At 42.3% G+C, this 21,000-nt stretch overlaps 1 protein-coding gene across 1 annotated transcript in view; it reads right to left on the reverse strand.

The window, feature by feature from the left end:
- Window positions 1-212: 212 nt before the first annotated feature.
- Window positions 213-21,000, reverse strand: part of RAP1A (RAP1A, member of RAS oncogene family) — a 42,329-nt gene continuing 21,541 nt past the window's right edge. Inside the window, exons 3-9 of the mRNA XM_075521768.1 lie at window positions 18,500-18,583; window positions 14,721-14,789; window positions 13,062-13,118; window positions 11,491-11,631; window positions 6,243-6,386; window positions 3,151-3,266; window positions 213-935 (exon numbers count right to left, since the gene is read on the reverse strand). Of these exons, the coding sequence (XP_075377883.1) occupies window positions 3,180-3,266; window positions 6,243-6,386; window positions 11,491-11,631; window positions 13,062-13,118; window positions 14,721-14,789; window positions 18,500-18,556 (555 nt within the window). The 5' untranslated portion in view covers window positions 18,557-18,583 and the 3' untranslated portion in view covers window positions 213-935; window positions 3,151-3,179. The remainder of the gene's footprint in view (window positions 936-3,150; window positions 3,267-6,242; window positions 6,387-11,490; window positions 11,632-13,061; window positions 13,119-14,720; window positions 14,790-18,499; window positions 18,584-21,000) is intronic.

Raw genomic sequence — 21,000 nt, forward strand, 5'->3', positions numbered from 1 at the left:
AAACTAATTAAAAGTAGCCTTCTGTACTTTAGTGTGCGATACGATTAAATACATCCAACAAGGAGGGTGCGTGAAGACATCGCATCAGCGTAACGACATACTGGTGGTATTTGTTCTAACAAAATACTTCATCTACCAGAATGGAAGAGGAATTCACAAAAAATGGATAAAGACCAAAGCCTGGAAACCGTAACAAAAACACAGAAACAAAATGAAAATGTACTAAAATTTAATCATTCATAAAAGCTGTAATTTAATCTGTGACAGTAAAACACAAGAAGCAATATTAGAGTTGGTTTAGTATATTATATATTTTTGCCTTTAAAGCCCTAGAAATCAGTTATCCCAGTTTTTTCCTATAAAAGACCCATTTTTCCAAAGCATTATGCACAAACATTTTTCATTAGAATATAATGGCAGAATGAAAATAATGATACTCCGTAACTTTTAAATATAAAATGAAGTCAATGACTCAAAAAGTTATTTGTTGCAGTGAGTTCAAAGGGAAATTTCAGATAATATATATCTATAGTTATAGATATAAAATATAATGGTGGGACATTTTTAGTGCTTGATGGGGAGAAATTATGATAAAAGGGTCAATATGAAATTTTAATTATAGTAGCAATATCTAACATTTGAAATGCATCCATGCTCCTTTGTATAATCATACACTAGAGTCAATTATATTTATTTTCACATCTGTTAACTGCTATTGCAAAGGAGGAGTACTATTGTCTTAAATTTCCAAGAGATATACACAGAGCAATTTCTTTTTCCAGGGACTGTGTGCAAACCATTTTAAGATCTAAATTCTTCTCATAGTATATAAAAACAGGAGAAGCTTCTTCAGATATGTTATTAATTTCCAGAAGGTTTTGAAGTCGGGAATGCTGGCACTTTCCATTTAGGCAACAGTTCTTCATTCCTGCAATCTAGAAAGAGTAAAAAAAGATGATGGAGGGATGATTCTCATCCTCCCGACGAGATGAATGGTCTCGAGCAAAGGCCTGAAAGCTTCCCCAGATAACTGCCCGCACCCCGGCTTGCAAAAACAGGCAGCATTTCAGCAGGAAAAGCTTATCTTCCTCCAGCACTGGGGTTTGTTCCTACCACCCTCCCAGTTTGGAGGTGCAGAAAGAAAAAAGACTTTGGAAACTAACTCTAAGAAACAAGTTCTTGTTTTATCACGCCTGCAGCAGAGCAGTGACAGAGGAGCCGCTGCCCTGTCTTCCTGCTGTGATAAGGACAGTGTCCTTCCAACTCATCCGCTGTCCGAGACAGGCAGCCTTCAAGTGGATTTTGAATTCAGCAATAGATGAACAATTTATGGGAGAGGGATTTAATCTTTTGTATTTCTGAGATGCTCTTAAAGTCTAATGAGTTGGAGACCTCCCCGAGCCCTACGGCAGCTGTCACAAACAGGCAATGAATCGGGAAGAGATTTACAAAGAACGGGGGACACATTGAAGTATTTCAACTATCTAGAGCAGATTTGGGGGCATGGGTAGAAGTCAACATTATGAGAAGTCTCATCAGTAATTGACTGAATGCAGGAACACCGTTAGCAGTTGCTGACGTTTCAGTGCGACACTGCTGCCAACGCTGGGCTTTGCAGCGCAGGATCCCGGGCCGGAGGGCGAGGGCAGAGCCACACCGAGCCCAGCAGCGAGCACGTCCTCCCCGGGGCTGGGGAAGCCCGTCTCCAAGAAGTCATCCTGGCTGACGCCATACTAGCTAAATTCAGATATATCACCTGAGGAACAGGAAAAGCCACTTGGGACATACTCTTCAATTTCTTTTCCTAAAGCCATTGTTTCCCCACAACCCTAAGCTATTATTTTCTGGCGTTCAAAGCTCAGGATAAGAGACTCATCAATCAAAAAAGCACAAGTCATTAGAAGCCAGGTTAACTGCATAGTTCCATTTATCCTACTCAATCACACGTAGGCTACATAAATGGCCATCTACGGAATGAACTTCAGATCTGGCAGAAGGCAGAGAGCCACCTATTTTCAGGAATTCATCCCTGAAATCCTTCCATGACCAGGAGTTTGTCCTAAACACTGTAGGACAAGGGCACTCAAGTTGCTTTGCCAGCTACACTGCACCTATTTATGAAACTAAAGAACAGAATGCAGAGCTTCTGATGGGTCACAGAAATCAGCAGAAGTTGACAGCCTGTGCAGCCTAAAATCACGAAGGCAGAGGCGGCACAGCCAGAACGCTGCGGTGAGTTCGTTCCTCCCGGACTCGTCCCTGCAGGGCCAGGCTGCCCCTCTGCCCCGCTGCGCTCGCAGGCTGAACGCGCTTGCGCTACAGCAACCGTTGGGGACGATCCGCTTGCTTTCCGACCATTGCTTACGTCTAGTGCTGAGATGGGCCAGTTACCCCGCACCCTCTCTGCCTCCGAAGGGTGCCATGCAGCACACTCGTGTGCTAACAGGCTAACAGCTCCCCGGGCAGCCTAGGTGATATTGCTGTCCACAACCTGAAGCTACAGAAATGCTGCTTTCTTTCAGGAGTGCGATACAACAGCTGTAAGCACACAGAGTACCCTGCCAAGACACACAGGAAGATTATTTATAGCTATGCCCAACCTTGGGGTGGGGGTTTTTTTCAGGGTGGTTTTTTTTTTTCCTGTGGTTTTTTTTTTTAATTTTATTTATTTATATTTTTTTATTTTATTTCTGTGCCATTGAAATCCATGTCCCACCCAAACCAATTTGCAATTGTCCCCAAAGCACCTCCGACTGAGACAGCAGCTGCAGCAATAACACAAGTTACACAGATGCTACCAAATTTCAGCAGAGGATAAAAAGGAAGCAAAACTGAGCCATGGTGGCTCAGAGCACGGTGTCACAAGACAGAGAGAGAACCTCAAGAGTCAAAGGAAGTTCCTGCTCTGTCACCCTCATCAACCCAAGCAAAAGGAGAAAGGGAGAGAAGCAGGTATTCCTCTGCCAGGTCAGTCAGTACAACTGACTTTTTTAAAAAGTCCAACAAATGCAGCAGAAAGGCAAGGAATTTTGTATTTGGGAGCAGACAGAAGGAAGAGGAGTGGAGGGAAGGGGAGCAAGTCCTCTCTCTGTTGGGAGCAGCTCATGGTCCGATTGCCTGAGCTGTGGGTGTAATTCAGACACCTCTTACCTGGCTCAGAGCTGCTGCACGATGGGAGTCTAAAGCAGCAGACATGATTTCTTTTTAGGCTTCTTCTTTTCCACTGGTGTTTTTCTATTTATCTGTCTGACCAGGTCATAAAAGATCTGAAAATGAAAAACACAAACTGAAAAATCAAAGTGATAAAACGCTATGCAAGTGTCAAAAATTAGGCAGGTTGGCAAGCTGATGCTCTTTCCTGCTGGCTGCAGTCTTATAAATTCAATTAAACTGCTCACATTTACTTAAACATGTTTCTCAAGCAACTGCTTATGGAACAAGAGAGCACGGAGCTCACATCAGTGTGCAGAGTATAAGGGAGCTGTAAACTCACACCCTGCAGCACACGGCTTTCTCCTTCGGGTTGCATATGACCAAAGGCTTCAGAAGAGCATGGCAATTAAATGGCCACAAATCCCTTGCTTCGGAAAAGTGGGAGAAAACTGGGAAACGACAAAAGGTTTTTCAAAAGACAGGCATAATATCCTTAAGGATCAGCTTCTCGCTGGTGCTCCCTGGGCTGATGAGTGTCTCTGCAGAGCACTGCTGCACCACCAGCAGCGTATTCTCGCTGCAGGGAAAGGCATCCCTTTTCCTTGGCTTTCACCTTCAAAAGTGGTCTTCATTCAGCCGCTGCACAGGGATGCACTGTTAACTTTCCTCTTTGCCAAACAGATCCGAGCTGTTAATCACTTCACCTTTTTGCCTGGTCTAATCTTTTGAGTTTATTAATAAAATTAGCAAGGAGAAGCAAAACATCTGCCCTGAACTCGGACATTTCCAGAAGGGGACGATTACAGGGGCCTCTTTCAGCTTGAGAGACGAGTTTCTTGTGAACGCTTTTGCTGTGAGTTGTTTTCCCAGCAATACTCAACCCATTTATAGCAAAATGAGCTTTGCAAAAATGCTTGGAGCTGGGTCACAGCATTGAGGAGAAATATTTAAATCTTCAAAAAGCTCCACCCTTGTCCTTGTTTACTTTTTTCCTTCTTGGAGTGGCTGACAGCTCACAAATTCTTGTTGATTCCAAGGAAATTCAGAAGACAAAGAAACAGTTTATAACAAATTGCAACAACTGGAAATTTAAGATTTTCTAGTTATTACTGACATGAAAAAGCACTAGTGCACAGTTAAATAGCTTCAAATGAAATGAACATGATGGTGGCTTTATCAAGATCTCATGTAAAATATTTTAAAATACCATTTGATTTGCTCATGCTACTCCTTTACTAAGCTTATTGCTACAGCTTTCTACTATCAGCCTCAGGCAAAAGTAGCAGTTCGTAATCTCCAACGGACACAGCCAAGATGTTCACAAGTGTACAGATGAGATACAAAGAAAAAGTTTCTGTAGGAGAAACCAATAAGTGGCATCTTCTATACTGATGCAAAACAGCTTTCAGTATTTAAGCTTTTATCAGCAAGAGCCAAGATGATCTGAATGTGATTATGATGGGCAAGAGGAGTCTGAATTTCTGAAGGCACATAGAAATTTATCACCCTTTAGCCCAGATTTTAACTAAGTTAGAAAGTCCAAAAGTAGCTAAAAACCAAAACCAAAACCCAGAATAATGCAAACACTTCCCCAGTCCATGAGCCAGCAGAACCAACAAATAACCAGTACAGTAAGTTGCTTGATTCACGGTGTTTTTTCTCTTTGATTTCCTCAGCTTTTATGCTTTTCATAACCAGACAGCATAAACTGGCAGAAAACCAGAAAATTAAGATCACAATAAAAGCCAAAACTAATCTTCCAGTTAATAATTTTCTTCTCTGTGATCTGAGTCTCAGTGGAGGCAGTAGACAGGACAGGGAAATAGGGAGACAGAGGATTCACACATTAAGGATGACTGTATGTAAACCATGGGCGTGCATTCGCCCCAGGACAGTTCAGTGTTCCACCTACTAGAGAATCCCCTTTCCTGCACAGCTCCCAGGAGAACTTTAAAGGCACCTTTGGCTAACGAGAGGTCAGTCTCTGCTACAAACCGTGGAAATACAAATTAAACAGAATTTGTTACACTCCATGGTCATCTGTTCAATGACTGAGCCACTAGTTTCTTCGTTAACAGTCATAGTTTTACTACAGCTCAGACACGCACACAAAAATCCCTTCTGGCAGGAGTCTAGCTCAGCGAGTTATATTTACCGGGCTAGATTAGTGCGCGCTACAGCTAGGCTAATCCCAGCCACAGAAGCTGCAATTCATTCAGCCTGCAGCTCCCTTCCCTTTCAACTGGGTAGATGCAGTGCTGCGCACATCCCACTAGCTGCCAAATTAACGCTGGGTCCAGTCCAAGATCCTACTGCTCCTGCTTATCACACAGCCTCCTAAACGGTCCCAGTTATCTCCTGGCACCAAACCAGCTATGCTCAATGGGGTCACCTTAGCTTTTGTGGCTGGAAACCTGGCCTCTGTCACAGTCAGATAATTCGCAGCAGAGAATAAAAACTTGGTGCCTGACGTCAAGCAGAGCTCCCTCAGCAGAACCACGCTACCTCAGGCAGCAGCAAAAGGCACACTGATCGCAAAGGTGTTTCTCATTTAGACGTGGGGAACTGCTGGGACAGATACATGTTTGGACACGGTCTCAGTAAGCTAGTGCCTTACCAGAGGAGGACTGTGATGGGATGTCTGCTTGAGCAGCCAGACGTAGCAGGAATGTGAAAAGCAAATACTTTCAAAAACAACAGCCAACACTATGCAACATAACATGTAATACAATGAGGCATAATCCACGTTCTGAATAGCAGCAGCAGTTATCTTGAAAAAAGTATACTTTCCGAATAACGTTTATCTACGCTAAGAGTCATCCAGGACCCTCTGCTATTCATGTCCTCTGAGAGGCTACAGAAAGCACTTAGCTGGAAAAGTCACCCACCCTTTACAGAGAAAAGGAGCAGATCTCCTTAAAACAAACAGAAAGCAGTAGCTAAATAGACTGCATCACAAGCCTTTCTTCGGCTGAGATTTCAGAATCATCCTGACTCTTCCCAATTAAGAAATATATGAAGGACTGCATGCTGGTTTAATGTGGCATTCACGCTGAAGGAGGAAAGACAAGGGAACAGCTGATCGTTACCTCATTAACGTTGATTTTAGACTTTGCAGACGATTCTAGAAAGGCACAGTTACACCACTGTCTTGCTAAGTTTTGACCCTGTTCTTTGCCGACTACACGCTCTTCCTCCAGGTCACATTTATTGCCAACCAGAATCATTGGAACCTAGAGAGGAGACAAGCGAGAACAAGAGATGCATCAGCAAGTTAACGTACAACGTGGACTGTAATGCTATGGCTTACAAAGGCACGTGAGGAGGGGGGTGGAAAAGACAATATAGACAGTATGAAAAACAATAAAAATCAGAAGTTCAGCGGAGCTCACAAACTAGACTGGAATTTAGACGCCTGCTGGGAAATGGTTGAAGAAAGTCGATACTACAGACACCCTGGTTCACTAAGAATTAAAACACATGGAGGACACCGTAAAACCAAACGGTAATATTTCAGCACAATCTTAAGTTAGGAAAGATTTATTTTCTGGTCTCTACATCCAACACTATTCTAGTAAAAAACTTAATTTACTACTGAAATGCATTTCAGGACTTTCATGTGACAGTAGGCTGAACTGCCTGCCAACGTAGCCTATTTTAGGCAACGGAACGTACAGCATGTGTTTTAAGACATACATTATATGTTTCAGCCCCTTTGACCTGCCTTGTCAACCTGTTGTCAAGCCACACAACAATAAATGGAAGCACCTTTGAAAAGCACTGCCCTGGACACGGAATAAAAAGGAATAGTCCTGTGCAGCTAAGTATTCCCACACAAGACCATCTGCCTTTCTCATCTCAACACAATATCACGCTTACTGACATGTTTTGCATACACACAGAAAAGAGGATGTTCACTACACAAAAGGCACAAGCACTGTGCTCGATATTTACTACTTTAGAATAATTAAAATTTCCAACTAGTGACCACCTAGCAGCTCAGCTCCTGAAAGGACACCACTTCCAATAAATAATCTCATGCAATATTAAAACAAACATTCGATACATGTTCAAAAGATTCATCTTACACCCATGACGCAAATACAGGCAAATCATTTGTTCAAGCCCATGATGAAAGGGCACCTGCCCCTCTCCTTAAGCTGCTGGCTTTCTAAAGTGTCTGGGTGAGTCACCTTCTCGCTCCTTCATGAGGAAAAAAGTGCCTTGGGGAAACCATATTCCTTGTGACATTTCCTACAGAAAAACAGAGAAATTTAATACTGTAGGAAAAGGACCTTGGCTGTAGTAAATGCTTATTACCAACGTGTTTGCGTCAGGCTGCACCGAAAGGAGGGGTCCCTCGGCTGGCCCAGCCCTCCCACAAACGGCACAAGGGGCAACAGAAGGGACGGGGTCTCTTGCTCAGCCGTAGCTCGCCGGTTTCTCGCAGGGGCTGCCACTGTATTTGCTTGGCGCAGCGTGGAGAGCCAAGTATAATCCGTGCTTATTAAGTTATAAATCCGTTTGTCTCAGAAAGTAGCGGGGTAAGTGTTGGTGAGTGTAAGCAGCAGGAGACCTGCTCTTGTCAGTTATGTTTAGATACCGAGTTAAAACTCTTTTGGGAGAAAGAAATCGGGCAAAAAGATAGGTTAAAAACAGTACCAAGACATCTTAGAAATAACGTCCTGCTATATAATTTCAGAAGGCTTTCTCCGGTTCTCAGGTAGTCTCTACCACGGCTGTAGCCCACCAAGATGTCACAATAGGTAGAAAAGACCTTAAACAAGCAAACAAGAAACATCCAAAGCACCCAAAACCACTCCGTAACAACCAAAACTACCTACCCTCGGGTCCCGTTTCCATACCTACAAGACGATGAGATTACAGCGCAGGCCCAGTTGCTGCCTGCCCCTCCTGCAGGACCTTCCCCAAGGGCCACAGAGCTGGGGCACCCAGCCCAACGCTGCACAGCTGCCCTGCTCCAGCCCGCACATTCCCCCAGCCAGTCTGCAGACAGATACGCAGTTCAGGACTTTCTACGCCTGAGAATTGTGGGTTACGTATAATTTTGAAGTTTGCTTTTACAACCTGCATCTCGTAGATCTTGGGGGATGATACAGCCAGAGCCAAGGTGGATTTTGAAACGCGAGACCACAGCAAGATCTGCAGGACACGCTGCAGTGCTCTGCATGCACACACCAGCGACAGCATCCTGTTTCCCTTACGCTATGTAAAAGTAGAAAAAAACCTAAAGAACTGCTGATAATGGGTGTGCACCCCACTCCATTTCCTGAAGCATTTAATTCTTTGAACAGAAAATGAGTACTTTCCAGCTGGAAAATAAATCATTATCCACTTCCTGTGGTAATTTACACCACACTGTACATTTTATCTACTTCAGTGTTAATACGTGTAGTCTCTTCCCGATTCAACTACACTCAAGATTAATTTTTGTATTTAAAACTCACAGCCACACTGATTAGAAAATGATCACATTTTTATTTTTGAGAAATAAGTTTTACTTATTACATCAGAAACCTGAAGTCACAATACAGGTGAGGCAAATCCAAAAAAGCTTATTTCACATCAGAGACCAACAGCATATTTACAACTATATTAGCTTAATCCCATTCTTCACAGTTTTCTAGACAGTTAAGAGAAATTTTCTCATACCAAAACATGAAAATGTGTTTTGAACATGTTCAGCAAAAAAATCAAGTATATTAAGATGTGAAATAATAGGGGAAAAAGTGATACTTGAATGGGTAAACAGAATAGGTTTGAAAGACATGAAACTCTGTATAAGGTTATTTCAAAAGGTAGCAATTGTTTATCATCGAGCCAAAAACGGAGTTTGATGAACAACTAGGTTTTGATCATTTACTGTTTCATTTAGAAGACTGGAATTTAAACTTTGTTAGACATACATAATTTAATGGTTTAAGTAGTGGGACTTTAAAACACACATTCTGAAACTAAATACAGGAAGGAGTGCATTTTCCTAACTCAGCAGAACATGGCTTAAATGTTCAAAAGATTCTCAGGCTTGGATTCAACAAGTAACATCCCCCTAACACAAAATAAATAAATGCATTTTAATAATTAAATCAAATCACTGAAGTAAAAACGAAAGCAACGGTCTCTATTGTCCAACGAACTTGACCAGCTTACGGTGCAAATTCCCCTCCAGCGAGTGCAGCTGAGCGAAGCGCTGGGCTCTGACCGAGAGGCTAATAAAGGACTCGTGTTAGCAGGGATTTATGCAAGCATAATCCCTACCTAAATGAAAATCAGTTTTGCATAAATAGACATTCAGCTTGTTAAACCAAGGAGGGAACCAAAGCCATTCAAAACAAGGTAATCAGGATATGGGACAATGAAGATCCAAGAGAAAGAAACAGCCCTGAGAGGTTGCCCTCGGCCCCGCAACAGCGGAGCTGCGGGCTGTGCTCATCCCACCCCGGCGCACTCTGCTCACTGCTCAAACTGCATGTCCCGGAATGGCTATTTAAATACAATGCACATAGCTTACCTAAGATTTGGCCTAAATACGTGTCCCGGCCCTGTTTACCGATCACCACCGCTCCCCCAGCCGCAGGAGCGGCGTAAGGAGATAAGGGCTGCGAGCAGGAGGCTGCTGCTGCTTCCACAGCTCCGCTGGCGAGCCAAAAGCGGCTGACAACCCAAAAGCAAATCGACATCAAAGGCAGCGGCTACTTTCAAGCTGTCAGTGGAAAAAAAAACATGCAATCTTCTTCACACTCCTCAGGGCAGGCCCTCGAATACATTACCAACTGTTAGGCAAAAAAAAAATTATTTCAGCTTCTTCTGGAGGAAGCCTACACAGAGAGAGAGTTCCCACACGGCTACCATGGCAAAAGCCACCGGCAACCTCAACTACATCATACGTTTAGAAATTAAAAGCCCGCCAAGGCGTTCCAGTTAGAGGAGCTGGGGCCCGAACTGGAAATACAGTAAATGGTTTTCTTCTGTCAAACAGGACTGAATGCAAACTATCTTAATGTAATTTTTCCTTATCTTAAAAAGGGATTTGAACAACCAAAATTACAACCTTGCGTCACTAGCCAAGACTCTTTCAGAGTCTTTTAGTAATTTAATTCATACAACTGCGTGATCTCCTTTGGGTTGTGGATTTTGTCAAATGACAGAAGGAACAAAGAAAACTGTCGAGAGTTTAAAAGCCTGGGACTGTGAGGGTGGTCCGCAGAGTGCCACTGCCATTCACAGGGACAGGCACACCCGCAGCGCAAAGCTGAACCCTCCTGCTCACACACGCGCGTCACGGGCGCGACAGACCTCAGCCACAGACCCTCAAACATCCTCCTTTCCTTCAGAAAGGGATAAGCACATTTTCATACGATAACCTAAAATCCTGTAAATGTTTTGGTTCTGATGGATTTGAGGGAAGCAGAGCTCACAAACCAAGAGACACTGCACAGCTACAGTAAGGGTATCTCTGCTTCGTGCAACAAGATGCAGGACTACTTAACCTAACGAGCAGCTCCGGCAGCGACTCAACAGGCTCCCACCCCGCCTCCCCAGCCCCTACTGACGCTGCCCTCGCACGCAGAGAAACGAAAATAAAGGAACATTCAGCGATTTCCCAAAAAAAGTGCTATTAATACTAATGACACTTAAATTACAAAGCACAGTTTGGTCAATAAGCTGAATAGGTCCTTTCTATTTGCAGTTCAAATTCATCAACTTGGATCATGACCCGTACACACGTGAACGGCACAGAGGGCAGGGCGTACAACACCGCCCTGCTGCAGGACTCGAGAGACTTCACAGCCGACCTGCAGGAAACGTCACGGCTTTGTACTTCAATTTCCGCTTCATACATTTGGGAAAAGCAATGTTAGTCTCCATTTGAGGAAGGCAACGTTAGTCTCCATTGTAAGACAGCTGTGGCTCTATTAAGAACATCATTACCAGTAAGTTTGACTATTATTTTTCCCTAACTTTGAGGGAAATAAAATACCGTGAAAGAAGAAAATACAAATACTGGAAAGGAGTTAAAAAGGGGGGGGGGGGGGGGGGGGGGGGGGAGTTGTTTTCAATCAACTCCCACCATTTCCAAAGACAGTTAGGCTTCCAATACCTGTGAAAATCTGGTTTCATTATGCCCCTCAGCAGGTGCTGGATCTCAAATAACAACACTGAAAATAACAAACAATGCTAAGGAAACTTACTTCAACACAAAACTTTGCTATACAGCAAAGAATATTCTTAGAAAGAATTTTTGCTCACAAATTCCTGTATGTTTACTTACAAACACATTTTAACCATTTGCAGAAGAAAAAATATTCTACTTACATCTTCAGTGTCCTTAACCCGTAAAATCTGTTCCCGCAGGTCCTGTAAGTCGTTAAACGTGGACTGTGCTGTTATAGAATATACTAGTGCAAACCCCTGACCATTCTTCATATAGAGATCCCTCATTGCTGTAAATTGCTCCTGTAATGAAATATTTTTAAAAGTTATTAGCTAGTGAATGCAGCTAATGAACATTTACAAAGGAATACTTTTATTGTAATGGAGACAAGAATATAGTACGTACAGCATGCATTTCCATTTTTACCCCTTACAGAAATTCACTGAAACATGCAAATTTAATAAACGCATTAACACATCTCTTTCCCTTTGTTTTTTTCCCCCCTAATAGAGAAAAAGGCTTCCTGAAAAAAAAAATGGAAAAAGATCAAGAGCAGCAATAAAAATATCCCTGCAGACGGACTGTTGTATGCCCCAAACCGTAATACAAGGTGTTAGGATTTGGCTGACATATTTTGTAGTGATCTGTCACTTATTTTCTGATACGGTGTTAAGTACGAGTCTGCCATCAGACCAATTCCCCAGACAACAGATATGGACTGGAAATTCAATTTCTCCTCTAACACAGTATTGAAACAGGCCTAGGTGTCACACAGTCACGATTTATTGTGAGCACGACTGCGTGGGAAGGCACTGCCTGATCACCTCTGAACATACGCAATTACATAGTAGTCATCCCTAGCATCAAAATGGCACAAAGGTTCAATGCAATGAAATGCAAGAGCAGGCTGGAAAATCCTGTACCAGATCAGAGCTGCCTTTGTCCACGCCTGTGAAAGGAAGCTTTACCAGAACCACGTAACAATGATTTCTGCTTCCACGCCTTCGCGTTGCTGTTGATAATTTTCAAAGCTTTCTAAATAAAACTAGCTTTTAGGAAGCATGTCCTCCCCCTGTGCTGTACACTCAATTATTACAAGGCCTATTTACTTAGTGACAGGACTTTGCATGACGGTAAGCGACACTGGCATGGCAAAGGGAGCCGCTGCGCGGCCCCGGCTGCTCTCAGGCTGGAAGGACGACACGGGCCTCCCGAAGCAGCACGAGGCAGCGCCAGGGAGGTGCCACCTGGGTAGAGGAGTATTCCTTGACAGGTACAGAATCTTTACTGATGAAACCCTCTCCACGCACGCTGATGTGACATGCTGGGAGGCAATCCCTATGCATCGCCTGGAAGTGGCTTCCATCTGTGTCTGTGTATTCTGGCCACTTGCAAAATTAACATGCAAAATTATCCCAGATCAGCACGTCGATAGCTAGATGACGGTGGGTGGCAGGGAAGAGGCGAGTGGCACAGGGTGCACCAACCTTTGTGTCCCAGCACTGGGGCACCGGCTGGCGAATGGGTTCACAACGCTGCTGGCAGGGCTGCAGTAGGCTCATTCACCACACGGGGTTTTGGGTTATTTAACAAAACCATTCAATTTAAATTATTGCAGCTGATTTACTGTTTTTGCTTGGGTAGGATTATTATACCAGTATTAAGTTCTACTCTTAACATCTCACCTCATTCTTAACAAAGAAACTCCATACCAATTGGACATTATACTTACTGTCCCTGCTGTATCGAGGATTTCAAGCATACACTGTTGACAGTCTACTTCCACTTGCTGGGGAAAAAAAGGAAGAGACAAATGCAGTTAAAGCTACAAAGTCTGAAATGGGACAGGCAAGAGGAATATCAGCTTAATTTTCACTTCTGCCACAAAGACCTCTGTAAGTGAGCCAGCCACGTGCACGTCCCCAGCGCTAAGAGAGGCACTGCTATGAGAGGATTAATTACGCCCCAAGCCAGGCATTTGGGTCAGCTCACTTACGCTCCAGGACTCTGTTGATTATAAAGGCCTAAATGAGCAGCTCATTGTAAACATCTCAACTTAAGTGAGATAAAATCCACTCTTACAAATCAAAGGACTTTAAACTTCAATTTTTCTTTGCTGCTGGGAGAGAAGGGAGTAAGGAAGAAAAGAAAAAACAAAATATTTATTTTGCTTTAAAACTGTGATCCTCACAGTTAGGCTTAGCAAGTCTTCCACTCACTGAGAAATGTCTCGGATCCAATGAGGCGAATTCCAGAAAAGTCAAATAAATTTAACAGCAGAACTCATGCCACAATTTACATTTAATTATCACAGGCACAAATGTGAAAAGTTTTTGTTTTCTGTTTTGGTGCCTTTAATTATGGTAACATTTATGCTAATCTGTAAAACAATGGGTTACTTGACATCAATCAAGTGAAGAAAGCAGCTCTGTTGACAGAATTACATAACACAACAGCGTCAGGGATCCTGACAAGGACTTTTGCTCAGCAATTACAAGCCTGCATCCAAAACGGCTGTAAAGAATTTTATATGCCTTCAAACCAAGCAGAACACATTTGAACTAAATGGCAAAACAGCCGTTCCTAAAAGAAACAACAAAATGCAATTGCTATGCTACAGAAATATAACCTACTGTGACGAATGGTGTATATATCCTCTATAATAACTTCTACAGATAGCATGCACGTAGCAAATATTGGTATCGTTATGTTTTGAAGTAATAATTATATGTCAAATTGCAGCAAACAGATCTGAGTAACAGCCTGACCCTAGGTTGAGCTGTTCCTATCCCCATGCATCAAGGAGAAGCACTGGCAGGAGGATGGGCGGTACACTGGTCTGCCAACCACCACAGCTCACACCCCAGCAAATGAACAAGTGGAAATTGGTGATGGTTCAGGAAAATACACCAGATTGATCTCTGGGCAGGTGTAATAACCTCTAACGAAGAAACAGGCAAACAGTGGAGAGCTGCAGCCTCAAACTGCCTCTACTTGAGTCATCGGAGATTTAAACTGAAAGTTCTTGGTGGTATGGAATAACAGAGATTTAATCCTCCTGTTAAACAGAACTAAGTTAGGGAGTGGTCCAATTAACAGCAAAATTTGTCATTCCCTGATAATTCAGTTTTATAGTAGCTGACACAATTTGTCTGATTGCATTTGGATGCCCTAAGCTAGTAAAGTACTCTGTAAAGCCAAAGGAAACTACCTGCATGAAACCATTTCCGAGACTGATGCTCTTCTACGCACCGCCTTCCTGCTGCGGTTTCATGCAGCCATGACGTCTTCTCAGAAAAGACCCTTTCTCAGTCTGATAAGCTTGTGTTGCATTATTAAAAAGAAGCAAGCTCTATGAGACTTGAAAGAAATAAAAATGATGTTATTTTACCTTTCTGTATGAATCTTCTATTGTTGGGTCATATTTTTCAACAAAAATTCCCTGAACGAACTGTACAGTCTGGGGAGCAAGGAAAGAAGAAAAAAAATTAAGTGAACTGAACACGACCAGTAACATTTACCAAGAAGCACTTTATGAAAAAGTAACACAAAAACTACTCAACACTGCTGTTAAAGTTCAATAGTGGGGAGCAGAGAAAAAGACATCAAATTTTCAATTTTCTAAAATAAAATTTGCGTAGTTTCTGGTGTTTTAAGAATCACTTTATTCAAGCACGTTTTCAAAACTTTTTTGAAATGTAAACTGTTTGCTCGCTTGCTTTTTCATAAAAGATGATATCCTCAAAAATGCCTTTACTTCAGTGCCTGTGACTTCAGAAGGATAAAAATCACCAAATATGGAAGACTTGAAATTTAATCAGAAGAACTGGCAATCTGTACACTGTGGAAAAGTATACTGTGGAAAATCCACATTTCAATTCAAATCGTATTAGAGTCACAGTGGAGCTACTCTGGATTACATGCCCAGAGCACAGACATATTTCAGAGCAGCAAGTTACATCTGGAGCATCTCCAGATACTCAATTTGTATTAAACCATTAAAGAAGGAGACATCATTCATTTCAAAGAGGAAGTCTTCTCCTATATAATTATTCAAAGCAAACCTACTCTAAACCTTTCCCATCAAGTTGTCATTCGGATGTGGCCCATCTCTGGACATCAAGCTCTGCACGTGGCATGCTTTGGCTCCTGCCAGTCTGCAGCTCTACTTGTCCTCTGCAAGACAAAGCTGCTTTTCCTTTCCGCCCTGCGTCCCCCTGCTCTTACCTACAGTAATCTGCAATAGCGAAGTAATGCAGCACAGGAGCGTCTGGAGGTGTGGCTGATGGTTGTAAAACAAGGTGGTGTTTGTTTGTAAAACTAAGCACCAAGATCCCAGCACTTAATTTTGTCTCTTTAAAAAAAAATAAAAATCAACAAACACACCAACTATCTTTTGCCAGCTGAACTTTCCACAAGTTTTTAATACAAATTCTGCGAAGTCACTACCTGTTTCAAGAAGCCATATTTTGTTTGGACAGAAGGCTGAGATTTTACTGCAAGAGGGTTCACATTTGTCACACAAGTACTTGCAAACTTTCCGGGAGTGGCATATGCCAGATACAGCGAGATGTTCTGCATGGATGCTGGAAACTGAGCAGTTCCTCATGTTTGGCTTTTTGTACAAGAATAAAAGATTTCTAGTACTACCTCATTTAAAAATCATCTTATATCACTAAATAAACCTATTTTACACTCTAATGATCAAAGCCTTGCTTCTCCAATATTTTCTTGCCACACTGAACAGTTGACCCAGTCTGCCTTTCAGCTAACGGATCTCAGTAAAATCATTATTATAAGATACCACTATTAACAGGGATTACACTGTTACACCAGCAATGGAAACCAACAATAAGAACTGTAGATTACAGATTATATTTTAGGATTCTTAGCACAGCTACTAACCAAAGAGAGTCCAAAGAAGGTTGCTATTTGCTAGGAGGCTAACATTTGAGCACTGAAGTCAGTCACATCTGTACCACCCTGTTCTGGGAACTGTGTTTGTGAACCAGCCTTCAACGCGAGAATCTCACGAACCACACACAACATTTCATCTTTCTCCTGTAACACTCAGAGTCTTATTTCATATCTGCAAATACAGTACTGGTCTGAAAGAAAATTAAATGGACCCATGTGTTCTCTTCTCAAATTGTTTTATTTCTAATAAATCACTGTTCTAACTTTTGTTGTCTCAACTGGTGCTTGTGTGTTCACACAGACACCAATTACATACAATCCTAATTACGATTATATTCAACTTCATTCATAACCTATCTTACTATGTAATATTCTTAATCTCCGATGTACTTTTATTGATTATAGGAGGAAAGAGAGGCCAAGGGAGAAGATACAAATCTGGGGTTGTTTTCAGGTTATGCATGGATCCAAGACTTTTATAACCTCCTATTAGTTTGGGGGTTGTGTGTCCAGCTTTGGTTTCCAGTATTATATAGGACTATGCACAACTGGGTACTCTTGGTAATACTGTCTACCCACTGACACTCCAGAAGATTTTTTACTCTCATTAGAAATAGGGAGTAAACTACTGTACAGGGAACACTTATAAAGAAGTTGCAAAATAACCGTGCCTTAATAACTATGAAGGGTTTTCTGCTATCCTGTCATCATTACCAAAAGGCACAATCAGCATCATATTGGCACAGAAGAGTTAAAACAATAAGAAGGATTTGCAGTGAAACAACGCCATATTGTAATGAAAACACAGAACTGAAAAGGAACACCAGCCTCTTTGTTAGACATTTTAGTTTATACAGTTCGAAGAAATAGATTTTAAAGTGACAACCATATTATTTTAAATCCCACCTTGTAACCTCTCCTTGCTAATGCTTGAAGTAAGTAGACAGCCATCTTGAAAGCTAAATATTATTCACTCTTAGCTGCTAATTGGCACTTATTGTGTCCTGTTATAAACATAATGGATCAATGTTGCATATGAACTACAATATATGCTTACTTAGCACCTAGATCGTCAAAAAGAATTTAACTTTTGTTTACCAGACTAAATATTTGCATTTCAGCCTTTAAAAAGGCCAGTGACGGATGCTGACTCAGACTTTACATCACAAATAAGGAAATGCAAGTATGTCAGATGCTGAATAATTTTTATGTACAGCATATTAATAAGTGCCCTATTTTACCTAGTGAACCTTTCAACATTACATAACAAAAGCAAGATACTCAATCAAGGGCATGCTGGTGGAAAAAGATTGCTTAAGTTGCTGTGGAAGAAGAGAGTGTATCAAAAAAAAGTTTACACCTACGTCTCATGAAGGTTAGGATGGGATCCCTGAAAGAGTACATCAAATTTGATACATAATTGAATAATCTTTCCTCCTATTCATTTGGATTCTGCAGGCGATTTCCCAAGATCATTAGCAGCCCGTTTCAGCAGAATAAACAACGGTGCAAGAAGCACCTACGACATGAACGGCTGGTCAGCTATTATCATCTTCTGTGAAAAGGAACTCGGTGTAGTTCCTTGTTTTAGATAACTTTACACTTGACCAGTTCTTTGCCTTTCTTGTTGGAGCGAGCTGCTTGACTGATTTGTGATAAACAGGTGACAGAAATCTCTCTTACAATGCTTTACTATCAACTCTGCTATGTAAACCTCTTATTAGAAACAACACAAGTACTTAAGGAGTGCAAAGTGTCATCAGTCTGCTTATCCCTCTGCACCGCACACGCCGGAGGTGACTTCTCATCCTGCCTCGTGTTTTCAGTCCAGGCTGCTCATTCGGGTTCTATCCAGGATGGAAAACACACAGCCTTCAAGGTATGCAAGGCTGCAACCATCGCCAATTCACTGCCATGCACAGCAAGATTTCATTCCCTGTTCCACTGTAGGTTAGGCTTTTCATACTTAGATACAGACATTCAGTCTGCATTACAGTATTACAGTATTATACCCATGCGGGAAGCAGAAATGAAATGCTAACTATTGTAGCGGCGATTAATTGCCTGCTGCTTCTCCAAAAACGTGACACAAATTCACAGATATTTCAGCAGTGTAACAGTGGCTACATGGAAGTCACTATGCATGTTAAAAGTAATACAAATATCTCAATGCATTAATAAGCATTGTCTGCAATAAGATAGGCCAATTTTGAAGTTTGTGTATCGGTTGCAGAACTGCTTCCCAAAACTCACCAAAGCGGACTTCCCCACACCTCCTGAACCAAGGACCACTAGCTTGTACTCACGCATGGTGTGGTCTGTTCAAATAGCGACGATCTGGAAAGCAGGAAAAAAGCCAACAGTTAAAATCGTACCTGCACATACAAGTTTATGACACTGTCTTCTGAAAGTAGCAACACGCTCCCCTTCTCCAAATACTCCTGAGAACAAAAATCTCTTCAGTAACAGCTACAGTTTTTATTTTTCCACCTGGGCACTCAAATTTAGATGGCCGCTCTGACAGCCCCAGTTTAGATGCGATGCCCAAAGCCAGACCTGTGAGCCTGCCGGTGCTCGGAGAGGAAGAGGATGGATACACCATGGTACAAACACAGCGCAGCCACACGCGCCCACTCCCAGCTGCACTGGGTAGCACAAGCTCTCGCTGCCCGTCCTCTGCGTTCTCAGCATTTTATAGCTTAAAACAATGAGTACCGGGCAAGAAAATTAGATTAGAAAGATGCAAGTAGAGAGCTTTACTTCTCCCACCCACCCCCAGCAGCGAAGGATTTAGGTCAGTATTCTCCCTCTGGAAAAGGCCAGGCCTAACTTATGGCTGCCAAGGCAGAACCTCTCTGCTCACCCAAGCAAGGACTCTGCCTTTTTATGGAAATCTTGCAACTCCCTCAACTCGCTACGCAGCACCAGAAAACTGCTCATTCTCACCGAGATTCCCTGACAAATAAGGCAAATGACAAAGCTGGTGATAAACATTTTACACTATGTTTACATTATAAGCCAGGCTGGGCTGTCCCTATCAACGGAGCTCAGGCAAACAATGACCTCAGCAGCTAATTATCTTCCCCCTCTTCCCCAGCAAGATAGCACTTTCTTCCCAAGTAAGGCTTCAGAAACACGAGTGCTATGAGGCTGGGCAAGCCGCATTTCTCAAAGGCATTTCAAACTAACATTGCCCCAGGATTTATGGGTTCACTGGCTACAGTTTGAGGATTGCTTTAAAAATAAAAACGTATTCCAAGTAGTTCGATAGAGAAATGTATCACCTTGTCGACTACCGTTAACAGCGGTCTGCGAAGAACAGGGATCGTATTTTTAGCTTTGCAACTGTGGACAAGTCCCTGACAATCTGTGTCTCAAGTTTATATAATCATTAAATCGGGACAGGTTTTTTTTCTATCATTTAAATTCCCCAGGGAAAGCTATAAAACACAGAGTCAAGAGGAAACGCATGCGCTGCTGCTGCACAGCCACAGCCAGTCCCTGCCAGAGCTGCACCAGGACTGGCCGCTGAACAGGTTACTGGAGACCTTGCCCAACCATCCTACTTCCAACCCTCACCCCTCAACCACAGTATGTTTCATGGTCTAAATGTGACCCAAGTACAGGTTTAAACAAAAATAAAAAAATCCCACTTGCAGCTGGAGAGAGGTATACAAATTCTGCGGCCGGTTTAGCGCAACTTTAAGCTCTTTTTTAAGTCAGAAGAACAGAAATACAGGGCTCGCCTGCCCGCGCTGAGGCTCTCTGCAGCCACGTAGCCAAGCCGCACTTCCCTCACCCAAGCCTTAGAGGGGGGAATAAAGCTGAAGCTATCAGCAGCAGCCCATAGTTTTAAGCACCTTGGGGTGGTTTTTCTTCAACTCTTGAAACCTATATGAGCTGCAGTTGCTTAACTTCATAGAAATTCTGAAACTAAGTCAAACTGAAAGGGATTTTCCAGAATGGTAACTTTGAACATCCAAAAGCAGAGCAAGCAATGTCTATGAACTCTAGTACATTGACAATTTTGGTTAAGACTCTGGCAGCTGTACGCTCTTCTGCTTGAAAACTTCCCCGAGAAGTAACATTCACTTCCTTTCTCTCAAAAATCATGATTTTGGATGGGAAGGAGAGGGGAATTCCAATTAGAAATTATTTTCCCCTTGATAATCCTAACAAATTCAAAGGCGATGCATTTTTTATAAAGTATAAATGCAACTTATTGATCCAGTTTATCTTCATCTTCCTACAGTTCCACAGCCTGTTCCACCCAAGAAAACCCAGAAAGCAATCAAGCTAAGGGTTAAATTTAGCTGTGAACTCTTTCACTTCTTATTTATAGTAAAAATACTTGTGGGAAAGTTTCAGCTGGGAGCAGTACAAGACTAACTTCTCATTTCTTCTCTACAGTATTTGCTGATTTTTTTTTTCAGGTGCAACAGGAAACCAAGATCCTGAAACGCACGAGCCTTATTACTGTAAACCCCACACGCCTTAATTATCTTGTAGCTCTTTCACAAATATGTTAATGTTATCTGTTTATACAACATGAATAGAGTGCTCGAGAAATTACTATGCTGCATCCTAGCCAACTTTTCATTTGGCAACTGTTTATGCCCACCTAAATACAGTTAAGACACAGTAGCATTCATTTCCATCCAGAGCTCTGCGTAGTGGAGTTGCATGCTGTGAAGCAACGGCTACGTTTCAAAATGGAATGGAATTACGGGTAAGTGTTTCTTTCGATTCAAGGA

Source organism: Mycteria americana, chromosome 20 (assembly GCF_035582795.1).
Source record: "Mycteria americana isolate JAX WOST 10 ecotype Jacksonville Zoo and Gardens chromosome 20, USCA_MyAme_1.0, whole genome shotgun sequence".
NCBI lineage: Eukaryota > Metazoa > Chordata > Aves > Ciconiiformes > Ciconiidae > Mycteria > Mycteria americana.